Source organism: Nicrophorus vespilloides, unplaced genomic scaffold (assembly GCF_001412225.1).
Source record: "Nicrophorus vespilloides isolate i.1.1-1 unplaced genomic scaffold, Nicve_v1.0, whole genome shotgun sequence".
Classification (NCBI taxonomy): Eukaryota; Metazoa; Arthropoda; class Insecta; order Coleoptera; family Silphidae; genus Nicrophorus; species Nicrophorus vespilloides.
The window spans coordinates 365190-390150 of NW_017099987.1; the positions used below are offsets into that span (position 1 = coordinate 365190).

General features: G+C 34.1%; 1 protein-coding gene across 5 annotated transcripts; it reads right to left on the minus strand.

Annotated features, from left to right (window-relative positions):
• Positions 1–23636, minus strand: LOC108566564 (mitogen-activated protein kinase-binding protein 1). 5 transcript variants are annotated; one of them, XM_017926524.1, is made up of 25 exons: positions 17712–18199; positions 11727–11832; positions 10197–10288; positions 8592–8707; positions 8180–8526; positions 7933–8118; positions 7706–7866; positions 7519–7654; positions 7266–7457; positions 7032–7206; positions 6657–6967; positions 6398–6598; positions 6169–6344; positions 5937–6104; positions 5620–5878; positions 5489–5548; positions 5252–5418; positions 4897–5198; positions 4665–4837; positions 4509–4599; positions 1701–1805; positions 1295–1540; positions 1065–1226; positions 910–1002; positions 1–848 (listed from the first exon to the last, which is right to left on the minus strand). In XM_017926524.1, the coding sequence occupies exons 2-25, from the start codon at positions 11784–11786 to the stop codon at positions 472–474; spliced, it is 4356 nt and encodes a 1451-aa protein (XP_017782013.1). In that variant the 5' UTR covers positions 11787–11832; positions 17712–18199; the 3' UTR covers positions 1–471. The 5 variants fall into 5 exon arrangements, with proteins under 5 accessions (XP_017782013.1, XP_017782012.1, XP_017782015.1 ...); XM_017926523.1 differs by lacking the exons at positions 11727–11832; positions 17712–18199 and adding an exon at positions 23165–23636; XM_017926526.1 differs by lacking the exon at positions 11727–11832.
• Between the last annotated feature and the right edge of the window lie 1325 nt (positions 23637–24961).

Here is a 24961-nt window from a genome sequence, read left to right on the forward strand (position 1 = left end):
TTACAGCCATATTTCTTTTTTTTTCATTATCAATTAATTAGTATTTTTTTCTTTAAATGTATCCCCTTCATTGAATGGAATGATAACAATATTAATTATAATGAAATAATAACAGTTGGCAATTGGCACCTCCTCCATTCCATTCTACACTAATTCTTCAGTTTAATTTTCTTCAATCCAACTGTACTTTTTCAGTTTATTAATAAACGTTTCTAGACGTTATAAGTTTTTAAAATGATTTTCTTTTTTTTTTGCCATGCTGATATAAACGGTACGTGATTACATGAATCTGATATAGTTTAAATGTAATATATTTAAATATATGTATATATATACTTTTTTAATATTTTTTTGTTTGGATAGGGAAAAGCTTTATTATTTGGTGTCAGATAAATAAGTTAAAAACGAATATAAATAAAACATTACAAAAGAAAAAGGGAACAGTAAAAAATAACATACAATTTATAAAATTCACGAATGCGAGTCCTGGATCTTCTGCTGCATCATGTCCAATATGATATCCGAATATTGCTGCATTAGGTTCACCACGTCATTCTGATCGTTGGTGAATCCTTTAGAAATCAGATCATTGAGTTTCTTCACGGCATCTGTCTGGTTCACATCTATGTGGCTGCTGCTTTGACGAAATTTTTCCAAGGTGATGTCCTGCAGCACCTTCTGCGTGGAAGCTATAGTAAGTTCGAGGTTCTTCAGGATGTCCGCCTTCTGAAGGGAGCCTTCCTTTGGAATGCGCTCGGTGGGATCGGTCAGGCGACGATATAGTTCCACCACGTTGTTGGCTGCTTTTGTTAGTTGCAATGCGACTTCATCGCATAATTGTGTTGAAACTGTATAAAAAACAAATTACGTTAATATATATTAATTTGCTACCATTGAGAATTTTCTTACGTTCTGCTGTTGATACATTGAAGGAATCATCGCAGTTGCTGCTGGTAAGTGTGTCGTCCATATCAGCTTTGGGCCTATCGTAATTCCTCATTGCTAAACGAATGCAAGTAAATCGGATGTTTATTTTATTGTTTTTCGTATTATTTAGTTCTTACGTTTAACGTTATCCTTTATGCTGTTTGAAAGTTTCCTAGCTGCTGCTGATGGGTTACCATCACTCGAGTGTATTCTATTCCTAGGCGGCACTATTGGCTTAGTGATTACCTTCTCCATTTCTTCTGAAGAACTATCTTCGTGGCCCACCGATGATAAATTCACTAAACATCGTAAGATGATATCAAATAAATTTTTCTGTTGTTTTACTTTCTTAAAATCAACTACTTACTGACTGAATGCGAATGCCTCTTCCTCATGGCTGCATTTTTACCATTATTCCCGGCGATCTTGTTCTGAGAGCTGATCGTCGGACGCATTAATCTACTCTGCGATTTCTTCTCGTTATCATCAGAATCCGAATGGTTCAATCCAACCAAAGAACTGCTCCTCATCATCGGAGCTCCGGCGCCCGAACTCTTACTGTAGCGGTTAATCCGTGACACCTGGGGATTCTTTGGAAGAGACTTGCCTGAAACTGAATTCGAAATGCCGTTAGTCGATGAGCTGTTTAATTCGGCTCTGAAAAGCTTTGCAAAATCTAGCGTGAAGCACACTTAACATTAATAAATTAATTCCCCATTAAAAAAATAAGTAAATTGTAAGCGGAAGCCCAAAACCGAAATATTTCAGTTTACCTTGATCCACTTTGCGCTTGGGCACGATCGGGCCTTGAACAGTGAGATCGCTTAGGCTGCATGCCCTGCGCAACGAATTTTCTGGACTATCATCATCTATACGCACTGCAACAACATGCATAAAAAATAGGAAAAACATAACGTAGGTAAACTAAAAAAGCCATGCACAATCACTAAATACAAAGAACCATGCTCTAACAAAAATGTATAAATAAAAATGATGTCTAAAATAATAAATATTGAATATCAACAAAATAAAGGGGTGTACATTTTGCAAGATGTTTCTTTCGCTCGATACGTAGATTATATCAAAATTAAAACCTGAAATAGAAATGAAAACACCTTGCATGTAGAAAATGATAAATGCGCAAAGAAATAGTCTTGCCATGCTTGAACTATCCTCAGACACAACTTAACAAAAACAACTCCGTGTATCTGGAAAAACAAAATAATACAACAAACAAAAAACGCTGTGCAGTGCGGCTATGTCAATCAAAATAAACTTTTGGACTTTCGACTACTGGGACAAACCTTCTGCTACTTTCTGGTTGTTTTCCACGTTCTTGGCGCTTTTCGAAAATACGCTAAGCTTGCACTCGCCAACCACGTTGTGCAAGCTCAGTTTCCTAGGTATGCCTTTTGGTCTTTCCCACTGCCTGTTGTTCAAGTTTTCGTACATCCCCGAAAGTGCTCTCACCTTGCCCACGCCCAAGTTCTGTTTAAACACGTCCACCAATCCATTTATCATCTGAACTTTCCGTTGGATATCGTTCAAGATCTTGATGTTGTTCACGGCAATTTGCGTTTTCAAAACTTCTGCATGCCAAAGTTTTTTGGGTTCAATCTCCACGGGTTCAATTTTCTTCTTCATGTTTACGCCATATTCTAGCGAGTCGGGTTCGATCTTTACATTCTTATCCAAACTGTCGTAGAGCTCGGTAAAGATATTAGCGTTGTCCAAATCGTTTTCCACATTCTTCTCCTTGTATTTAAATTCTATACTCCTCTCGTTAGGCGGTGAATTCTCATCGATATTTCTATTGTTCATCTTCTTGGATTCTTTAAAATCCTCCTTTTTAACGTATTCGTAACTTGTTCGTTTTTTTCTCGTTTTGGAGCTGTGCCTCCTTACTGCCTTCGGCGGCTTATGACAAACCTTCTCACTATCCAGGAGACCTTTACTAAGCAAATGTCTGTCCAAGCTTGCGGTTTCCTTATTCTTATTGTTGCTCTTGTCAAAATTGTGCTTAGTTAAAGTGAAACTCTGGTTGCCGTTCTTGTTGTTATTGCTAGCCCTGCTCTGGAATATGTCCAGATTCACTTCGGGCTTATTATTGAGCACGTTGCAAAATTTACTTTTGTATTGCTGGTTCTTGCTAGCCATGCTCGGGATGTACATCACGTTGTCTTTTATTCTATCTTCAGTCTTCACAAAGAACGCGACGCCCTTGTTATGTTTGGTGTTCGCATTCAAATTACACTTTAGTTCATTTTGAGCTATGCAGCTCTCGAATTTCATCAGTTTACGCTGAAATTCGGCACTTATGTTGGACTTCTTCGAGATTTTCTCGTCGGGTGTCTCCAATTGTATGTCGGTTTGAGTCTGCATCGTTTTGTATACCTTTTTAGATTTAATATCGGATAAATCTGATCGGCTTTTGGGCAATGATTGAGAATAGTAACGATGAGAAGTGAATAGAGCCTCCAAAGGAGCAGATTTACAATCGGACTCGTTTGAGAGTACACTTTCTAAACTGTTGCAATAGCTTCTGGTGCGCCTAAAACCATCTTCATCCAATAAATTATCCTCAGAGGACAGCAGACTTTCTTGCGAGTTTCTATTGCTTTGGTTTAGGTAGAAGCTCTCGCTTTTGGGTATCTCGCAATCATGTTTGAAATACTTTGAGTAATCTGTTTCTTCTTGAGCTTGTAGTTTATACAACTCGTTATTACTAACGCATCTTCTAGGTGCTATCATGTTTTTGTTTTTAACGTTTCTAGATGACTTAAAACTGCAATCTTCTAAAGAATCTGAGCTAAAGTTACCATCCTCTTCCTCTTGCGGATCGTAAAATTGAACATTATCATAATCAGCTACATGTTTATCGTAGTTTAAACTATCGTTGAATGCTTCATTAACGTAACCCTCCTGCTGTCTGGTGCTCAATCCGTATTCCGATCTGGACTTTACGAAGCCCTGGCCGGCGTTAATAAAACAGTCTTTCTCCGCAGTACCAAAGATGCCATCTATGGCATCATAGTTCTTGCTAAAATCGCGCGAGAACTTCTCGATGTCATCGCAAATTTTCTTGAAACCAGCGTTGGGATCTGTAGTTGGATCTTCATCGAAATCAACGAAGTAGCTGAACGATTTGCGGCTCTTTTGATCTTGCTGCGCGGCTACAGCAAAGTCTGCTAAACGACATTCTTCCGAAACAGGCGACACTGGAAGACTCTTATGCTTGTACTTGTTAAGGGTCTTATCCAAGCGCAATTTTCTAGGCTGTATGAGGGCAGCTAGATCTTGGACTCCTTTCTCAGGGCTTTGACTCAGGATGTCGCTGAGTTTGGACGGGCGCAAGAATGAAAAGTTCGTGATATCACTTGTGTTCTTAGTAATCTCACGCATGTAACAGCCGCAAAGCTGCAAGTCCATAGGCACAGAAGCGCTGGCCCGGACCGAACAACTGTTGTCTTCAAAAAGCCGGTTGTTAATGTTAGTAGTAGTATGTGATGAGTTAAAATCGTTTTTGTTAAGTTGATTGTTAGAGCATGGGCATTCCGACGCGCCTACTGTTTGGTTGTTACCTGTTTTCCGGTTCCACCGGTTTTCCTTTTCCGGTATATGCGAAAGGTCCGCTATCGACTGGCTATATTTCAACGGGCTCGAATGACCAATCTACATGGAACATCGTCAGCTTGGATTAGCCTGATTAAAATTATTAATTAATAGTAAATACTCACGCTTTGGAGTTTCTTCTTGGTTTCTGCGATCCTCTTGTGCAGCTCCTCGCGCTTCTTTAGCGTGTCCGAATCGTTCTTCGTCTGCTTCATGGCGTTGACCACAGCTATGTTCCGGATTTTCGGCGTGTTGCTGGTCCTCGTATGGTATTTGGAGGATATCGAAGACTTGTTCACTGGAATCGTTTGCATTGTAAAATACAATGTAAAAGAAAACTATTTTAATTTAACTTACATCCGTGCGACTCCATTTCTGCTCCACTCAAACTTTCAAATGTCGACTGAAGATATTTCTCCCTATTCACCAGTTGATCAAGAGATTCGGAACTAACCGATAAAATAGACATAGGATTTCTATCGGTGTTTTCTCCGCTTGGAGTCGACGCTTCATCATCGTCGTCATCTGAATCTTGGCTTCCCGTGGAAATCGAGACTGGTTGGATATTGATGGCAGGTGGAAGTGAACCACGTTTAGATCTTCTGTGCGACCTGCGCAACTCTTCGGTATCCATGTTCGTCACGGTAAATTCGCTACCACTAAGAATGTTGAATTGAATATGTTGATTGAAACAACTTTACACATGAATTACCTTGCCGAATCTGCCTGTGTTGGGTAATACATAGGTTGATGTCTGTATTCTTGATCGGAATCTATATCGCCGTCATGAGCAATCGATTCCAACTCAGGATCAACGAATGAGTCTTCGGTAAGCCTCCGGCCGTCTCCTCGACTCAAATTGATGTTGCTTGTAGATATCTAATTAATAATGAACAAAGAATTAATGAATTGTAATTTTATAGATTTTATAAAGCTAAAAAACACCCACCTCTCTATTAGGATTAGTAATTTCGTTATAGCTTTCTTCGCATGGAATAAAATCGTTATCCTGGAAAATAAAAATTGCAAGCGTTTTGTTAATGTTAATTGCTGGAAGCGATATTGAGAGAAACTACTAACCTGTTTGGTAGTACTGAGTTCACGCCTTGTGTACATCTCTCCATCCAAAGAGCTATCCTTCGAGTCCTCAGAGCCTTGTAAAGAGGGAAAAGGTATCACAGAATCCGTATATATTGACTTAACTCCTACGTTGCGCTCAGCCCTTTGCGCCCATCGGCCTTTGGGCGCAGCTACTCCACCTTTGTTCAGAGAAACTGGAGGACTACTGTCTACTGAGATATGTTTCTTAGCCCAAAGAGGCAATTGACCAATACTAAATCTGCAAGGAAAGCAATTAAATTAAAAAAGAACGATTTTAGTTTTTGGTTGTTCCTTACCTATAATCATTGTCGACGCCGGAATTGTTCGGTTCATAGAAATCGACGTTACTGTTGTCGCTGAAGATTTCATGATCCAAAGTTTTGCCTTGACGCATCGCCTGTTGACTCAGCCTTGCATGCATCGTTATCACCATATCATGAGGGACTCTCCAAACAAATATGCATCTATAAAATGACAATTAATTAATTAGTAATGTAGGTGACAAATTGAAATTCCATATACACGCACCCATCGCCACTAGCTGATATCAAACGTCTGCAATCGTTGGTGAATCTCAAGCCTGTAACCAATTCGGAGTGTCCGCACATTGTAGCCATGCATTCCCCTGTGTAATAGTCGTACACTGATAGAGATTTATCTGTGCAAGAAGTGGCTAAATAAATGCCGGATTTATCTAAAACCACCTGAAAACATAAATTCATTAGCGCTGTGATTCGAAGATATATTAGATATTTACTTTTATAAGAGTTCCATCGTCTCCTGTGCTTCCTTTAAAGCTTTTGGTGTGCTTTCCAGTTCCGACACTGTAAATTCTAACATTCCTATCCTGGCAAGCAGTTAATACGTGCTTTTGGCCAGCATCCACTTCCATATCGTAAAGGGTTGTCTTTCCCGTGGCGTTGTGGCCTCTTTGGAACTGCGGTGTACCGTTCGGTGTCTAGACGAAATATACAAGATTACTAAGGTCAATAAAAATGCATGACATGAAGACTTACACCACCCAACGATCTGAATATTAAACTTTTATCAGCTCCGCAGGAGACCATTTGGAGATTGCCGTGCTGCGATGTGAGGAAGCGGACGGCCGTGATGGACGAGCTGTGATCATCTAGGGTCTGCAGGAAGTTGTAATCGCGATTCACGTCGAAGACGTGTATCAGACGATCCCGACTGGCGCTCGCCATCAGACGATGACCTCCGGTCGATTCGGAAGGATTGCTGAACTCCAAGCACAGTACTTCGGCATCGTGAGCTTCGATGTTCAATTGCTGAGTCATGGACACAGTTTCGTGGATGCGGATGTTACCTGAAACATTAACGCAAGTTGCAATTTACGATTCTCTTTATTCCCGCTGTTGAATTCGTTATACCAGATCTATCTCCAGAAGCGAGCTGCTTTCCATCGCTACTCAAACGGATCGATCTCACGCCATTGCGAGCATCGTAAGAGGAATCCTGCTTTTCGTTTGATACGTTACTCGAGGACGCATCTAAGTCTTTAAGGTACGCAAGTTCTTTATCCACGTACACCACTTTGAGCAATTCCTAATAAATAAATAATTAATAACTTTTGGTGTCATAAATAATTCAGGTTTTAGACATACATTGCTGTAAATGTTTCTTCTGTACATGCCCTTGGCAGTTTTATCATTGAGCTTATCTAATGTCCAAACGCGAATGGTATCGTCTGAGCTGCAGGTGAGGAAGGTCCCAGATGGTAACGGACTTTGCGGAGGAGCCATTTCCACACCCCAGATACACGCGGAATGGTAAAGAAAAGAATGTGATTTTCCGACCTGCAAATAATCAACGATAGAATTCAATATCATTAAGTTAATAATTTATATAATTATTTACTCTTCTTATATTGTGGACATCCCATACGTATATTGAGTGGTCATTGTAGATACACGTTAATTTTTTACTAGACTCATCGTACGTTATGGCAGTTGTGTCTGGATATTTGGCCTCTTGTGGAGGTGATGACATGTGCCTAAAGATATTATATTAGTAATGTTTGAAAAATGAATATCTCAACACTTACGTAATGTTGAGACCTAGAGAGACATCGACACCTAGGTAATGGGTCCTGGGTAGTGTTGTGATGAAATTGAGGGTGGTCGGATCGAAGCATCTCACTATGCCGTCCGCGCAACCGACGAAGATGAATTGGTTACCGACTGAAATGCAATTGGCGCTCGTCGTCTGCACACAAAGAGAACCGCACAAATTTTAAATAAGTTTTTAAGACAACAATTTATAAATATTTACCCTCAACTCGACCCATTTGTCCAGCAGACGTCGATTGTTGAACTCGCATAGAAGACCTGATCTGGTGATTGCGTATGTGCTGTCCCCGCACTGGGATTTTCCACAAGCGACGTCACAGAAGTAATTGTTTCGTTGCTCGCCCAAGATTGCAGATCTTCCCATGAGCGGCACCGCCTCTTTGTTATACTGCAATCAAGGTTTATCCTTTAGAAACTTACAATTCTAAGAGATTGTGGTCATCATTTACCTTATTTTTTCCATATTCCAAGAACCAAAATTTAACGTGCCTATTTCCTACGGTAACGAAGTAGCTGCCGTTGTCGGCGAAAGCAATGGACTTCACCTTTGTGCTGATCTTGTTACTGGCCACTTTGATGTTGCTCTTCCAGTCCCACACGTTGACGATCATATCGTGTTGGGTTCCGATGCTGACCACGAATTTGTTGGTAGGCGAAAAGGCAACACAACTGATCCCATATTTATGCCCCACGAACTCCGCCACCTGCTGGACCTGTGGGGCCAACCCTGTCTGTGCAGGCTGAGGATCCGATTGAAGATCCCAAATCCTCACAGCTGGCTGATGCCCACATTCCCCTTAAATATTCAAAATAAATTTTATTACTTGCAAAGATATATAGCAAAACATTTATAAACCTCACCTGTAACTAGATATCGTCCACATGATGAAAAAGCCAAAGAAGTAACAGTCTTCTTGCTGGTATTTATGATGTGACTTTGCTGACCAGTAGTGGTATTGAACAAGACCACTGTGCATCTGTAAAAACAACAAGAAAATTAAATCAAATTATTCACATTTCATTTTTTTAATTATGCAATAAACACTGAACAAATGGTGATCTTTTCTTAACTATGACACAATTAGAAATCATGGAAGTGACCTAGAGATGCACAGCTTCAGTTATGCAATAGTGTTTTCAACCGGTTCTAAAAAAAGAATCTGCGACGATGGGTTTTGCATGCACACACTAATATATTGTGTCGCAAAAGAGCAAAGCGCATCAACAAATAGTAGCTAATTACGTCCTTTAAAGTGCGGCAAATCAGTTATGCAAATGTTTCAACGAGAAGTCTTGCTACGCAATGGAAATTATCACCGCGTTTCCGATACACTTCCTCCATCTGCTCCGACGGTAAAAGGTTTCTAGTTCATCGAGATCTGATCAATGACTAACATAATAATAATAATATGTAACATTTTGCGGATGGAATCTAATGAGTCAGAGACGCCTAAACAAAAATGTTGGATCATTTCTTTTGAATGTCGAGATAGTTTTTATATTTTTCTATTTAAAAAAAATGCGTCGTCACGAGACAAAATTGGACACATTTTAAAAGTTGTGAAATATTGTTTATATAAATATTGTCGGTATAGTTTAAAATTACTCACGATTAAACAATTTAGAATAAACTTGATGAATTATTAAAATTAAATTATTTCAATATTTATATATATATTTGCTATTTAATTACGTGATTAAAATATATATATGTCACCGCACGGCACGATACGGCTATGAATTATAGTTTTCATGTTAAATCTGATATTTTGCAGGTTGCTGAATATGTATACATAGAAAATCGTTGAGCGTTTAGGTTTGAATGGAATTATTTATGCAAGAATACACGTCGAGAGATTTCGAATAGATAATTATGTCCGATTGTTGTTCCTGCAGCTACGAAAAATCTAGCATGTTCACTTTCATATGAAATTATGCATAAAGTCGGTCGTTTTAGCATATAGTTCAATTATCATACCGTAGGAGTATCACACATGATTCTATGAAAATGAAGACCAGTGTAGTGTATTCAACAATACATTACTTTTAAATTCAATAAATAATATAGTTTAAAAGGGAAATGTAATGATTTGTAGTAAAGGTCTTTGAAAAGTATTTGTAATCAGCAAATTGTGATTAGCTTATTGCACTGGATAGAAGGGAACAAAACGAGAATGTGCAGCATGAAAAGAGAATGTTTTATGTAAGAGAACGTCGTCGACGGCTTCATTGATCCGTATCGAAGGAAACATTGTGAAGCGGTGAAGGTACGTTTTCCAAGAAATTACACTTTTTTTTCAATTAGCGGCTTAATAAACTACCCTTCATCTCTTTTAGCAAAATGCGAGAAGCGGTGATGAAATGAGGAGAAGCGCGCCTCGCAAAGTGCACAGGCAAATTGACAATTCCGTAATGCATTACCGGTGCTGACGAGAGGACGAGTCTTTTTCCAAAATTACAACTCACCCTGCAGGATACGCGACGGTCTCTGAATTTGGATCTGAGGCTAAAGCTGCATTATTGTTGACTGTGACGCCCAAGACCCGCTCGAGTTTTATCTGAAATCAAACATATAATTAGATATAATAAGACACAAACAGAAAGTGCTTCTTCTCCGTAAATTGCATTTCTTTAATATGTGTTTATTTGCAATGAGTATTTTCACACCGCTTTCACGAGCGTTCACATACAGAGAAGAGAACACATCCTGAGCAAAAAAAGGACGAGCTGCGGTTTCCCTCGAGGCGCGGATTCCAGTTTTTCCTCAACTCATTAAATCGTAGGAGACTCGGTTCTCAATTTGCGAATTCCCATTATTAAAACGAAATTGCATAATTGCGCGTACGAATAATCTCTAATTAAACGCAATTACCAGTATTCAAATTTCCTTCTTCTTATCAATCAGAAGGACGGGATAGTCGCAGACCTCGGAAGGACAATCTAATTAACATGTCAGCATTATAAACAACTTTAGCTCAGTTATTACTGCTGCATATAAATGAAGCTTGCTTTAAGTGAGGAAACTTTGATAGTCGAGAGCGTTATTCCATTGGCCACTTGAAAACGCAAGTGTTTAACATCAACGCACTTTGAGTGACGACCATCGGTTGTTTAAAAAAATCGAAAAAGAAACCGTTAGATTTATAATAATATTGTCTGGCGACACCTTCGTGCTAATAATAAATTAATTAATTTACAGAATAAATTTCCACGAATTTAATAACGGATTTTTGTAAATAAATTCCGTTTTCTGACAAAGAAAATATATTATTCGTAATTGGGTGAAACACACGACCGTTAAATTTAATTACATCACGGATCTATGGATTACAGATAACGATGATAAATTTTGGCATTAATTACCAGAGGCCCGATAAAAAATTGTGTTCGAATTTTGGCGTTTTATCTTTAACGTAAAAATTTGAATGTAAATAAGACAGTTTTGTGCTAATTTATAAATATTTTAAGATACTCAAACTAAATTTATCTTTATGAATATTTAGCCTTTATGAATTTCGATTAATTCGAAGTAATGTTCATTTATATAAATGTAAATACGGAATTTAAAAGGCATCAATCATATATGTTGAAAATTGATGGTTGCATATTTAAGAAATCTGCACATAAGTAATGTATTTAACAAGACTTTCATATGTTACTTTAATTGATTAAAATTAAATCGACTTAATGAACTAGCGTTAATTGCTTTCTTAACGACTAAAGATTATGGAAACTGAAAAAAAAATCGATTGTTGTAATAATTTGTGAATTGGGTTATTTTATTATTTCCGTTCGAAGATTATATTTTATTTTCGTTTTGGGTCAACGATGTTACTCATATTGTTATTAAGATTACCTTAGAATGTAAATTTTAAATAGTAATTAATGCGGTCGTTGTTATTTTATCACTTCCTAGTATTAATATTAACGATAATTCGTTATAGCATCGTTGTAAGTCGTAGTAGGCGAGTTATTCAATTCAGAGATGGACTTTACCTTATAGGTGCAAAAGATATCCCTGTCTAGGATCAAAGGGGTAGAGTTTCTTGGCATCATTTTTGCTGACCACAAAAAAAGACAAAGAAATATTTCTCTAGGGCGACTGGAAATGCAAGAACAAAACAATAATAATCTAGAGAGCACATAAACAATGGAATAGCGCCGAGAGTTGCGTTACGTAAGTGTCCAAATTTGATTTTGCAGGTTGGTGGAGGAATGGGTTACAAGGCCGTAAGAAAAAAATAATTTATGAAAAGAAAAATGTACGTGGGTGATTGTTTCGAAATTGACGCATGAGAAAGGTTTTGGTTCTTGGATATTTTCGGGATGCTTCGGGATTGATGGGTTTTCGTTGATGAATGATTGTTTCCAGATGGAATTCCGAGTATGTGCATTAGTTTACAAACTCTTCTCTAAAGTTTTTTTTTTAAGGCATGGGAGAAATGTAATGCAATCGAGGCCAGAGAGTATGTATCTCTCTCACTCTGTTGGCGCGTGTAAATAAATGTTCTGTGTACCATGTCCTGCTCGTGTGTGCATGGGGCTACAACATCAACAGTGAAAGCACCTTAGAAAACGCAAAACCGAATACCCGTGTGAACACCAACCACATACAAACCCATACCCTACATATCCTAAGTATGTATAATCCCTAATATCTACAAAACGAATGGATCACCGACGAAGATCATTCCTATAAATAGTGTCCACTTCCATCCGTCCACACAACAAACGTGTAACTCAATAAATCCCAATGAATTTTAACAGCGATTTTGCAACGACCTTGTCTTTTAATCCATAGCCGTCTGCTCGTGCGTTTTTGAATACATTGAGCGGAGAAGAAGAGCACATCTGCAATCATTGCAATAGATCGCTCTTCATCTCTTCATTAATAACTTGCAATGATTTCCATGTGGTACGAATCTTAACAGCTGGAATTCCGAACGGTGGGCGTACGAAAGGCAACTCGAACCCGTGCAGAGTTACGCAATCGTCATGGTAAAACTATGATGGAGCGATTAGCTGACACTTACCTGCATGTGTCTATTTATCGGTGGGTCGGTTTAATTAACGCATTTAGTGCAATCGCTTTCCTATTTGCATACGGGTATATTGAGATACGCGGAATGCAATTAAAGAATGTCTTAACCAAGGAGGAATGATACAGGGTGTTGTCACAATGAGACTTCATTAATATTCTTTAGATGCTTTTACTGTCGCTCATCTTTCCAAGAATTTCATTCAAGAAACAATGTCGCATTATGCAACACATGCAATGTTATTGAAGATATTTATCTGATGAATAAATGTTTTTCTTATTCTTCGGATTTAAATAACACACTTTTTTGGTTATACTATTATGAATTTCTTGTCAAAGAGTTAAAATTATATTTATTTATATATATACATAAAACTAGATTTGTACATTATAAAGTCTAATTAATATTTTATAATTTCTCAGCTATAATAAATTAGTTATATTTGTTAGATTTTCCTCAAAAAGTTTATATTCTATTTGCTTTTGTAATCATTTGGCTCATTACATATTTACTGATGTGATAATTCACAAAAATAGATTTATACATCATTACATCCAGTTGCAAGATTGTTAAAAGTATGTTTTTTACATTTGTTTTTGTATTGTTTTTTTGAATATTGGTTAAGAGGATTTCTTCAGAAATTTCAAATTCAATTAATTTATTTTTTTCTCTACTTTGCATCGTTTTACATAATTCACAAAAAATAGATTTGTGCATTTTAAAATGTAGTTACAAAATAAATGTAATTAATGTTTCAAATAATTTTTGCTTATTTTCAAGTATTTTTTTAAAATTATTATTTTCATTATTTACTCATAATTATACGATAATTCACAAAAAAAATAGATTTACGCATCATAACATCCAATTGCAATATAATGAAAGTAATTAATTGCATGCAATTGAGAGAGCATAATGAGACTTTAAGGGATATCTTAAAAGCGCATTAATTTTCGCGGAGGAAACGATTTTCCTGGAAACCTATTAGTTGTACGCTGCTTCCACGAGCATTATGAAAATCAGGTCGTCTATTTATTTCTCTTTAAAATTATTACCGCGAAGGGAAGTGACAAAATAGAGAAGAAAACTCTTTTCAGCGTCTCTTTCAAAAAATCAATAGTCTAATCCTGTTACGCTTGAAACGCCGCCCACGATTAATTATCCTATTTATGTGCCTCTTTCGTAAGCCACAAAGAAGAAAACGCTGACAAAAACGTTATGGAGATCAAAAAATATATAAGAAAACTGCGAAAAGGTTTATCAATATTAAATTGTGAAATCCGATTTAATTAATCGTAGGAATAATGAAAGCAAATTGATTTGATGCAAAACAAATATTTGTTTTGAATGAGAAATGTTTTTGAATGAAAGTGAGTCAATTAATATCGGAAATAACAAATATTTACAATAAAAATAAATATAAAGTTTATAAAACAAATAAAATATATTTTACAAGGAATTAAAGGGATATAGATATTGGATTAAATTGTTTATATAATGAAATAGCAAATCTTTGTGTTTTCAAATGACGCAAATCGATTTTGCAAGTACAAGTGTCTGATAATCAGTGCTTAAACAAGTTAAGCGACATTTGTTACTGATAGTACTTGAACGGATGACTGAAATAGAATGTAACTTTATTTATACAGTGAATTTTTAAGAAAAACTCATAAGCAATTGTTTATGATATTCAAAAACTAAAAGTTTTCTCTATTTTATACATAATTATAAATGAATTTTGTTAGATTATAGAAAAAATATCGTAGCGAAAAAAAAAATGTGAAAAAAAAATTATAATTAACCGAGTAAATAGTTTGAAAGAAGAAAGTGGATCAAAGTTATTAAAAGTGTTAAAAAAAACGAGTATCGAGTTTAACCGCAACCGAAGATATAGTTTATTTTACATACAAACTATTTATTTGAATCTCATTTTCCTTTAGTTATGCTTCGTTAAAGAATGGAACAATAATAAATACTATAATAATAGAGTGAAGAAGAGGACCGCGTGAAAATGGAAACACTCATTGCGAGAGTTTCATGAAATTCGATTCCAAAGAAGATGATACAAAAAAAATACAGAAACGTATGATCGTTTTTCATTGTGAAAGAAGAAATTTAAATTTCGAAATTTGTCTCGGACAGTAGTTTGCCTCGGGTGGATTCGAAATGAAAAATATAATTACGTGATTATCTTTCTTCCTTTCATTCTCATTTCCAATAAACAATTTCATTATGTATGTTGTTTTCGTTCCACTATAAAATATATACGTATTTTGATATAACAATAAATTCTTTAATTTGGGATAACAACGGCTTATGCAAATAAATGGTCGATAAAATTATACCCATATCTTTTATTTCATCGGATTGGCGTGTTCTCTCTTTTTTTACTGCACTACTTTCTATGCAAATCTAATTAAAGATCTTCACACGTATTCAGTAGATATTTTTTTTATAATATCTGATTCTACATCGTCGAAAAATGAACGCAAATTTCTATTCCACGATTGATCTCAAATAAATCAATTTTGCACATGCGTACGATGAACCACAAATCCGATCTTGTTGTTAAAAACAACTTTCTCGTTCAACTGTTATCAACGAGAGTAAAAGTACGTTGCTTTGAATAAATTAATTTCGAAAATTATCAACTCTTCCATCCACAACTAATGTAGTTAGATATATAGATTCGAAAGGAAATTTAATGTTCTGAGCGAGGAATTTCAGCGCCGGGAAAGCGAGTAACCTTCCTGTTTCCACCCAAACTCAATTATACGTGATATGTTGACTTTGTAAAGCGAGATTCCTCCGATATTGAGGAAAGTTACAGACTTGAAATATAACTTTCCGTCTTCCACATTTTCCTCTTTCAGAATAATTGTTTGAACATTTAAAGCGTGAATTCAGTATAAGAAGTATTTAAATTAAAATACCAAAAGATAATTTAACAAATAATTACTTTTTGCTAATAAACATTTCATGATCTGTAAATCATAGGCAGTATATTGTTTTCTATATTAATTTAATAAGTTTCTAGCACGTTTCCAATAAACACGTAGAAAAGTGAAAATCCTCGAACAAATTTTATGGGTATGTCTGTTTAAGTTGTTGTTTTTTATTAACATTTCTTTCTCTCGTTGGTTTTCTGTCTGATATTGGGTTTTTAACGCCACGTAGATTAAATGCTAATTTAAAACCAATTTCGGGCTTATTGGACGGTGCTGGAATCGATGATTGCGCGGACTTTCAAAATCCATTAGGTCGTGTGGATTCAATTAGAAATTTTCTTTGTTTCTCGTGATTTGTTGGAAATTGACTCGACCGTTTCATATCTTTTGCGCATTCCCATAAGAATGTACCAATTCCACAATGAACCCTCTTCTCTTAGTACTCGTATAATTATAGATATACATTATTTTTATTATTAAGTATATATAACACAATATAAGTGAATTGACATAAATCCAAAAGAAAACAGTATTAGGATATTTCAGTTTTTTTTCTGCATGCATAAAATATTTCAATAGATATGTGCGATATTACAGCGCGATTGCATGCGAAATTGGACATCCACCAACGATTTTCTGCCAACATTTTCATACAATTTATCAAGCAAATTTCTATTTAAAATTAATGAATCTTCCTACTGGAATAATTCCATCAATCATTTTCTATCGCAGCTTTATTAATCGAATTTGCACTTATTAATAATCAAATCAAATTATTAACTTCCTATATCATACATACATATCTGTCAATCATATAATAATTATATTTATATCTATAGTTTTCTATATTTTGTGTAATTTAATAGTCATATATTAGGACGAATAACGAAAGGAGATTATCTAATTTTCTTATGTATTTATTTTTTTAAATTTAATTTTGTACTTGTCAAAAAGTAATTGAATATCGAACGAAAAATAACCGAAGTAATATCTATTCGGTTTCGCAAAAGTTTACATTTCGTTTGGTATTCTTGGACTAGATTAATTTCAAGGTATGGCACGGCATTACTAGAGTTTCATATGCATGCAAAACATAATTGAAGATTTCGAAACCTTGAAATCCATCTGGACACGAAAAACGTTCGGATTTCGTCTCGATATCCTGTTCACATTCGTTTCATCATAATATCATCATTTTCCATATTAATGAAGAGCATTTATAATAATTTATATTTTTACATGTAAGTCCAAATAAACAACACGTTTTAAATATTACATTCGATTGGATTTCATTTGAATTCGATTCATTAAACTTAACTAAACTTTCTTGAGCGTTTCGTAAGCGCGTTTTTTTATTATTGATAATCTCGAATTGAATCATTGATGTAAAAATAAACCGTAGCAATGACATAATTCTGAAGTGTAATAATTTTGAATACTTATTTCCATTTTATTATTACATAAAAACAATACGTTTTTAAACCAGTTTTTCATTATTTATAAAAAAAAATGTAACGTGATTGCTTTAAATTAAAGAGTTTTTATTGCTTATAAAATAATTACATGTTTTCGTTGTCTGATAATACAGTTTAATTAACTTTGCAAATAGAATGAAACGTGATCGAATCACTATAATTAGAACATTCTAAACTAAAAAAATATTTGTTTCATGTTTATAAACAACAATTAAAGTACCCCTTTTGTGAGAGGAACAATATTGAAGCTGTAAATCGAAAAAAACAAAGTGGATTTCAAAGTTGTTTGTGCTGTTATTTTTTTGCCATCACATTAAGCCAGATTATGTTCGCTAAGTGCTCGATCTCGTATATCAATCAATTACGTTATATACGAACGCCCCCGCAATTGCATCACGAAATTATTTAATTTACATAAGAGAACACAATGGAAGTATGGTGTATGTTTTTTGGGTGTAATGAAATATGAAAGTTACGGGGGAAGATTAGAAGAGAAGCGTTTAGTATTAGCATAAATACCTGATCGACGATCATTATATTCTGTTGTTCGTATACACACTCAAAAAAAACACACAAACGAAAAAAAGTAAAATGAAGAGTCCAAGAGTGTCTTGTACTAAGCACTAAACACAACTGAATCCGGAGCCCGGTTTTCGCGCATCGGAAGATTAAAGGCCGATAAGGAAAGAACACACCTTATCAGGTATACGATTATATTCCATGTTGATTTGCTTTATTTTGTTGCGTTGTATTTTTTTTAGTAGTTAAAGAGTATGCTTTGTAGTTGGTGCGGTTCACTGTCACATTCACATGCTATTTATTTACTCCACGGTACGTGTTTATGGTTGACACCTTTTATTTTTTTCGAAATATTGGATAGTATGAGATAATTAGAATGTAGTGGTCTTGTCGTGTACAATGGATCGATCGGAATCCATCCGGTCGTCTCGATGGTCTCGTAATAACTAACTGAACAACGGTCGGCTCCGTGTATGTGGAAATTTCGTTTCGGACACATAGAAAACACCTGTACGTGCTCAGCTCCCCTCCACCTATTTACACCGCTATACAGGTAAAACTATACGGAATTTACTGAATCTCATTGCGATTTCAATTGTTACAAGAAATGCATTTATATAAACTGTTTTATTTCATTAGTTTTACTATCATTCAAAATATATTACAAAGAAACACCTGATTCCTTCTATAAGTAATTATTAGTTTTCTTCAAAAATTGAATCCAATTTTATTTATAAATTTGTTTTTTCTTATTATGTTATTTTGTTGAGTTTGTTGTTGGTAATTTGTTTCAATAAATGTTATTATTATTACAAATACATTAAAAAATAAACACAAACATTAATTAATAAAACTATAAATATATAATTTACTCAATGAACAAAAAAAGATTCATTTATAAATTTATACAAATAATCCAATTAATAGACTTTTATATAAGTTTTCTATAGTTTTATATAAGTTCTATAGTAACTTTAAAATAACAATTATTTTTTAACTTCTTTAATAAAATAATTAAAAAAAACTCAAAATCCATTTTATTTCATGCTTTCTTCTTTTTTAATAAAAGAAAATATTTTTCATACATTGTTTTTTCGAATCGAATACCAATTAAATAATTTTTATTTATTTATATTATTATTTCATTGAAAATTAATTTAATTTATTAACACATAAAATTTATAAATACAATGGAACCTCGCTTAACGAGCATAATCCGTTCCCAAATTACCGTAAAATAATTTTCCCCATATAAACTAATATACGATAATGCGTTCCATGATTTTTCTTACAATTTATTTTGCTCGTTAAGCGAAATGCACGTTATGCGAGGTTCCACTGTATTATAAAATTAGAGAATGAATTTATTATATATATTATCAAAAATCGTTGTAATTTTTATTATATCATTTTTCTAAATACAATATTCATTAGAAGTTATCTAACTGTAGTGAATTACAATATTGGTGTCAGTGCAGATACAAAGCTGACAAACCTTAAAGCACATTGTTGGAATATTCATAAATCATGACTACATGCATTTAGAACCTGAGCATATTTTGATTTATTTGACGCAACGACGTACTTGTTTTTTTTGCAATCGCGAAACAAAAGCAGCGTAATGCGAAATATACGTGACAAATTATTTTCTTTTGTTTATCAAAAATCATGCTGAGGGGCATACACATAAGGAAATACTAATAAAAATGTATAAAAAATATTGTAAAAATTGTATATAAATAATAATAATAAAAAAAAATCTTCACCATCTGTTACTGATTGTATTCGAGTTTTTCTCATGCTAATATATCTTTCATTAATAATTATTTTTAACATGCTAAAGTTGAAGAGTTGGTAATCTTAAATTTACAAAGAAAATAACATTAATTTAAGAAGCTCAAAGCAACATTTTGTGTTATTAAAACTAAGGAAATAGTGCTTTTGTATGTAGAAATACTCGCTTATGCCTTTGCGATGTTACACAAACTGTAATCTCCATGGCAATTACTTTTTATTTATACGAAACAAAAGCGACTTGTTATTAACAATAAAATGAAATGAGATAGAAAAGCCTTGATAACATAACAGGAATTTACCTATATCATACCCATTTTTTTTGTTTACTTTCAATTATATTCGCTCATAATTTATATTGGATGGTTGCCTTACATAGAAGAATTTATATCATTTCCATATAAGCGGCATTGAATACGAACGAATCCCGGTCTAACAGTAAACGACAAGAATTTATGAATGATTTGAGCTGAGGCTCTGTGTAAATTTCATGTACGTCAAATGTACATAAACAAATATACATAGTAAATAAAATAAACGGCGTGAGCTTTAATCACCAGGTATTAATTAGTTCCTGATTTCGTCAAACGATAAAGGTTATCTCTACTATTTTCTATTGAGCAAAGTTAGCGAAACAATAATAGTAGTCTTATCTAATTATTGGGAGAATCCAATTGTAAATGATCATCATTCACCCATTCGACAATAAAATGATTTTTTTAAAATCAATAATCATCGACATTATTCATGTTAAAACCTGACATGATATTGTGATATATTCGAATTAATAAATAGATCTGCATATGTAAATTGCTGCAAAACCCGTGACTGGCTTTGCATTGCGATGCAAGCAACGCAGCACGTATTACAGAAACACTTTTCGAGTTTACAATACTCATTAATACCTCAAATATTCATTCAAACAACCAATAAAACACAACGTTAAATCGAAACGAGTTTTTCAGAGATTTCATGCGCCAACTGTTCAGAAACAAATTGTAATATATTATTGTTAATGTATAGTTTGTGCGTGTAGAGATATTTTATAATTGAACCACTTTATTTTGAATAGGTCTCAGGAAAAAAATATTAATTGTGTTACTTTAGAGGAAGCAACGTAATTAAAATATTACAAATTTAACATGTTCTACAGACTAATCAACTGTTATTTGTTGTTATCATTAAAGAAGTGGATAATATAATAAAGCATATGACAGAAACCGGTTATTAGAAAACGACGCGTTTTCTTCCTGATGCGAATTTGCATGCATTTCGTTGCATATTCCATGCATCATTATCGGTGCAAGTCGAATGCCGGTCTCTTTGTTGCAAGATGCAAAAGCAACAAAAAAAACATAAAACTTCGCAGATATTGAGCCGAAAGTGAAAGCAACGGTGAATGTAAAAGCGCTTTTTGTTGCTGCTTTTGCTGTTGTTTGTCCAGAAACCTTCGGGAAAGCAAAAATACTCGAAACGACTTTCCGGAAGGTACAGTGAATGCAACTTCTCATCCTCAATATACCATACTTTTTCATTTACTATAAGGATATTCGCATGCGCTCTGTAAAAGCAATATCAGATATCGAAATTTTTAATTTTTATTAAAAAAAAACTTGATAGTAAGAAAAGCATAATAATTCATCGAAAGAATGTATATTATTTTATTGATTTATATCACTCGCGAAATTTTTTTAAGTTCGGACAATTAAATAACGAATCAAATGAAGCTAAAACTGGATTAAAATTAATTATTAAGTGCACTTGATTAAGGTCTTATATTGGGATTGCATGCCATTAATAATTATAGTATTGGATTATTTTAAAGAAATAAACTTGAAAGTAAGAAAAGTGTAATAAAGAAGTAGTATTAATTAAACTAATAATCATTGTCTAAAATTAAATATTATATTTAATGCAATTCCGTTGATGAGAATGCATTTTATCTGGCTTCGTTATTCATTCAGGAAAACGAAAATAGTAAAACCACCTTCCTAATAAGTCTTCTACCTGTGACGTCCTCCAATTGTGTCTTGACGTCAACCGTTTGTAAATTGACATTTCGATATATAAGGCAAAACTAGCACCACTTCATCCTCCTCAGTCGATGCAATTATGCGAATTTCATACCATCTATAGAGAGAGGTTGTGCGCGTATCTGAGAGGCCTCCTCCTTCGTTCGAAAGCTTTCATTTCTCTCTCTTCAGGTTATTTTGGATTAAAATCTTCGAATTTGTGTGGCAGAGTGAGAGACATTGACTTCTGAATAATGTGTTGATGTGGACGGAAGCATGTATCTGCGCCTTTTTGGTATTGCAGGAAACGCATTCACTGTATGCTACGTGGACGGCATCCGTAAAGCCAGCCAACATTGAATGCGGATTGGGATAGAGTCGGAGAGACGCGTCAAACCTATCGATTATATTCCGACGTAATCGTCTCCGCTGCAATTCCGTAATGACCAACAAACATCCACATAATGGAATTATGGAAAACTGTCACTTCGAAGCATTTGGATCGTCAATATTTCCAGTTTTATATACATTATTTATAACAAATCTATGAATTCGTTAACATGGAAAGATACGCATCGTGCGCTTTCCTCGAGCACAAGATTTGATTGCGCGTAACAGGATATCTTCTTTAGGCATGTAGGCATTTGCATATTAGAAACTAAATGTACCTGTTTCCTACTAAACAAATATTGTAGATAATGCACGCTGGGAATTTCCATGGAGCCTTTATTCGTTTCCCCGAGGCTGATAAAATTGATGCTACAACTATGCGCACTAAAGGAAACGACTTCAATTTGATATAAGCGCAAACGTGAAATGCATTTTTGCTTGTAAACGCCCGAAATCGATTGTTGCTTACAAAGTAACTTTCATCTGATGAGAAATTGTGTACACTTTATGTTGTTTCTTCATTACAAAATCGGAATAATTGAAGATGCAGACAGTATTAACTTCCGACTATACATTTAACATTCTGCACGTGTCGTATAATTTTCTCTTTTTAAACACGTTTTCGCATTGCAGCTAAATGCAAATATAACTATGTAAATACTCTTGAACATTCATTCCAAATCTATTTTAACACGAATTTTATGACAATAATAAATATGCAATTTATGCATTAATTATCAAAAGTATATTTCTAGTAATATCCAATATTATTGATAATCGTATTATTTTATTAAACGCAACTTTGTGATAATGATTATATAATTACATGAACATCAATTGTTAAAATATTTGAATATTAATAAATAGATTGAAAAACAATGATAATTAAATGTAAAATATCAGATTTAAACAACAAACCAATATTTTACCTACACGAAAATGCAATTTATGTATTATTTTACGAGCAAGTTAAACAGTAAGAAAAAGCATATTAATTAGCAATTACGTAAGTACCTCCAGTTTATTTTTCTTTCACATGCAATGAAAAAAAGACTGGCTGCGCTCAATTTATTGTGTAACTAGAATGCATTTGGAGACAACTATTAATACATTCACGTTATTTGCTGATTGGAGTATATTTATAAAACTAGATGAATCCTGTTATTAGAAAGCCAGAGAATGCGTACGTATAATATGATAATATAATCAATTAAGAATGGGACCAATTAAGATATATTAATTAATTAAGATACTCACCCTATCGGAAATTCTGTCGTCCGGTTTTCCTCGCTTCAAGTTAGGAGCTCGAATGATTTTAGGTTGAGACGATCCGAAGGTATCCATGCTTCCTTAGTATTTTTTTTCCTAAATGTAGTAAATAGTAGTCGGATGTTTTCCACTTCGGACTTCTCCAAAATCACATCGTCTATTAATAATTGATCGCATTCAATTCCCTTTTATCAAATCCAATTCACTCTTCCAATTCCTTACTGACTAATTCTCACAGAATCTACGTAATCACAGACAGGTAGGTGCGTGCAGTTTCACGATCGAAGGGAGTCCCCGATAACGTGAACACAAAAAATATATTTATATAGCTCTGCTTTCGATCTTAGCTAGGAAGTGTATAAATTCCTTATGCGGAGGTCATAATTTTCTGTTCTTCTTCTGGCCAAGCTAGTCTTGTTCGTCTCGAGGTATAATATTCCAGGTAGTGCAGTGATTTTATCTGAAACACAAACAAGGTTCATTAGAAAAAGGGGGGCTATGGTAGTGCAATTCGGTTAATGGAAGATGATTAGCGCATGGAAATGTGGACTGGGCAGACAAAACTAGTTAACTATCTGTATGTACAAGGGAAGAGGGGGACAAGTCCTTTGGCCTCATCAATAATAAACGGACCAACCTTTCTGGTGCCCAACCCACGTGTGCACTTTCCGTGGGGTCAGAAAGGGAGCGAAAAATACAAAACGAAAAAGTAAAATAAAGGGTCCCCACTCAGACACGTAAACATATCGATTTCTGCTGCAGCAGAGTTTAAAAGCTAACAAACACGTACAGAATTCTAACATAAATAACTTATCAACCCTTTTGGCCCGATCACCAGACACACAATTAGTAAATACACATAAATTGTTCGGACGTGTTTGTTTTTGTTTATGATTGTGTGGTATTTCACTGCAGCATCTGGTTTAAATGATAAACATAGATCACAAACACTTGGAACTGATGTTCGTACAAAGTTAAACTCATCGGTTGAATCCAGGTACATTCTTGTAATAATATAATAACTTCAAGAATGTATAACTCTTCATCCAAAACAAAGAAATAATATTAAAAGAAATTATAATTAAAGCGCTTCTAAATATCTTATTCATTAATTGTCCGTGAATTTAATAAAAAAAATAAAATATTTAAATGCTTCAAATATTTTATCAACATTTTTAAGGAAGTTGAAGATAAGTAATTTTAGTTATATCTACTTAATAATCACAACACACAATCCTTAAACTTCGCTATATATTTTAAACATTTTTTAAAGTTGAAAATATTTAAAGCTCTTTACTAACTCATTAATAGTACAACAAACTTAATCTTTCCAAATCTTCAGATTTATCTCATAGTCTTACCTCAGTAAATAACAAAGTTCTTGGAAAGAAGTTACTAAGAAATGTTTAAATAGATTTTGGGACAAAATATGCTTAGTTGTACTATAAGGAGAAATTAACATCCTAGAAATTAGAAATGTTATAAAAGTTATCCAGATGACTCAAACAGTAGGTTTTCAAAATAGAGAATGTTAGAAATTGAATGCATTGAAGATGATAGTTTTTCAGTTTTGCAGTTATGTCTGCATATTAATTTTAACTGCTATATAATACAACTATCGCTTTAAACAATTAATGTAATTCAGATCAATATTACTTTATAATTAATCATAAAAAACTTATGACAAAAGATCAGAATATTCTTAAAAATATGTTAAGTTTTTTAAAATTGAATTAAATGATGTAATTTTTTACAACAAAAAAGAAGATATATCAATATAGTAAA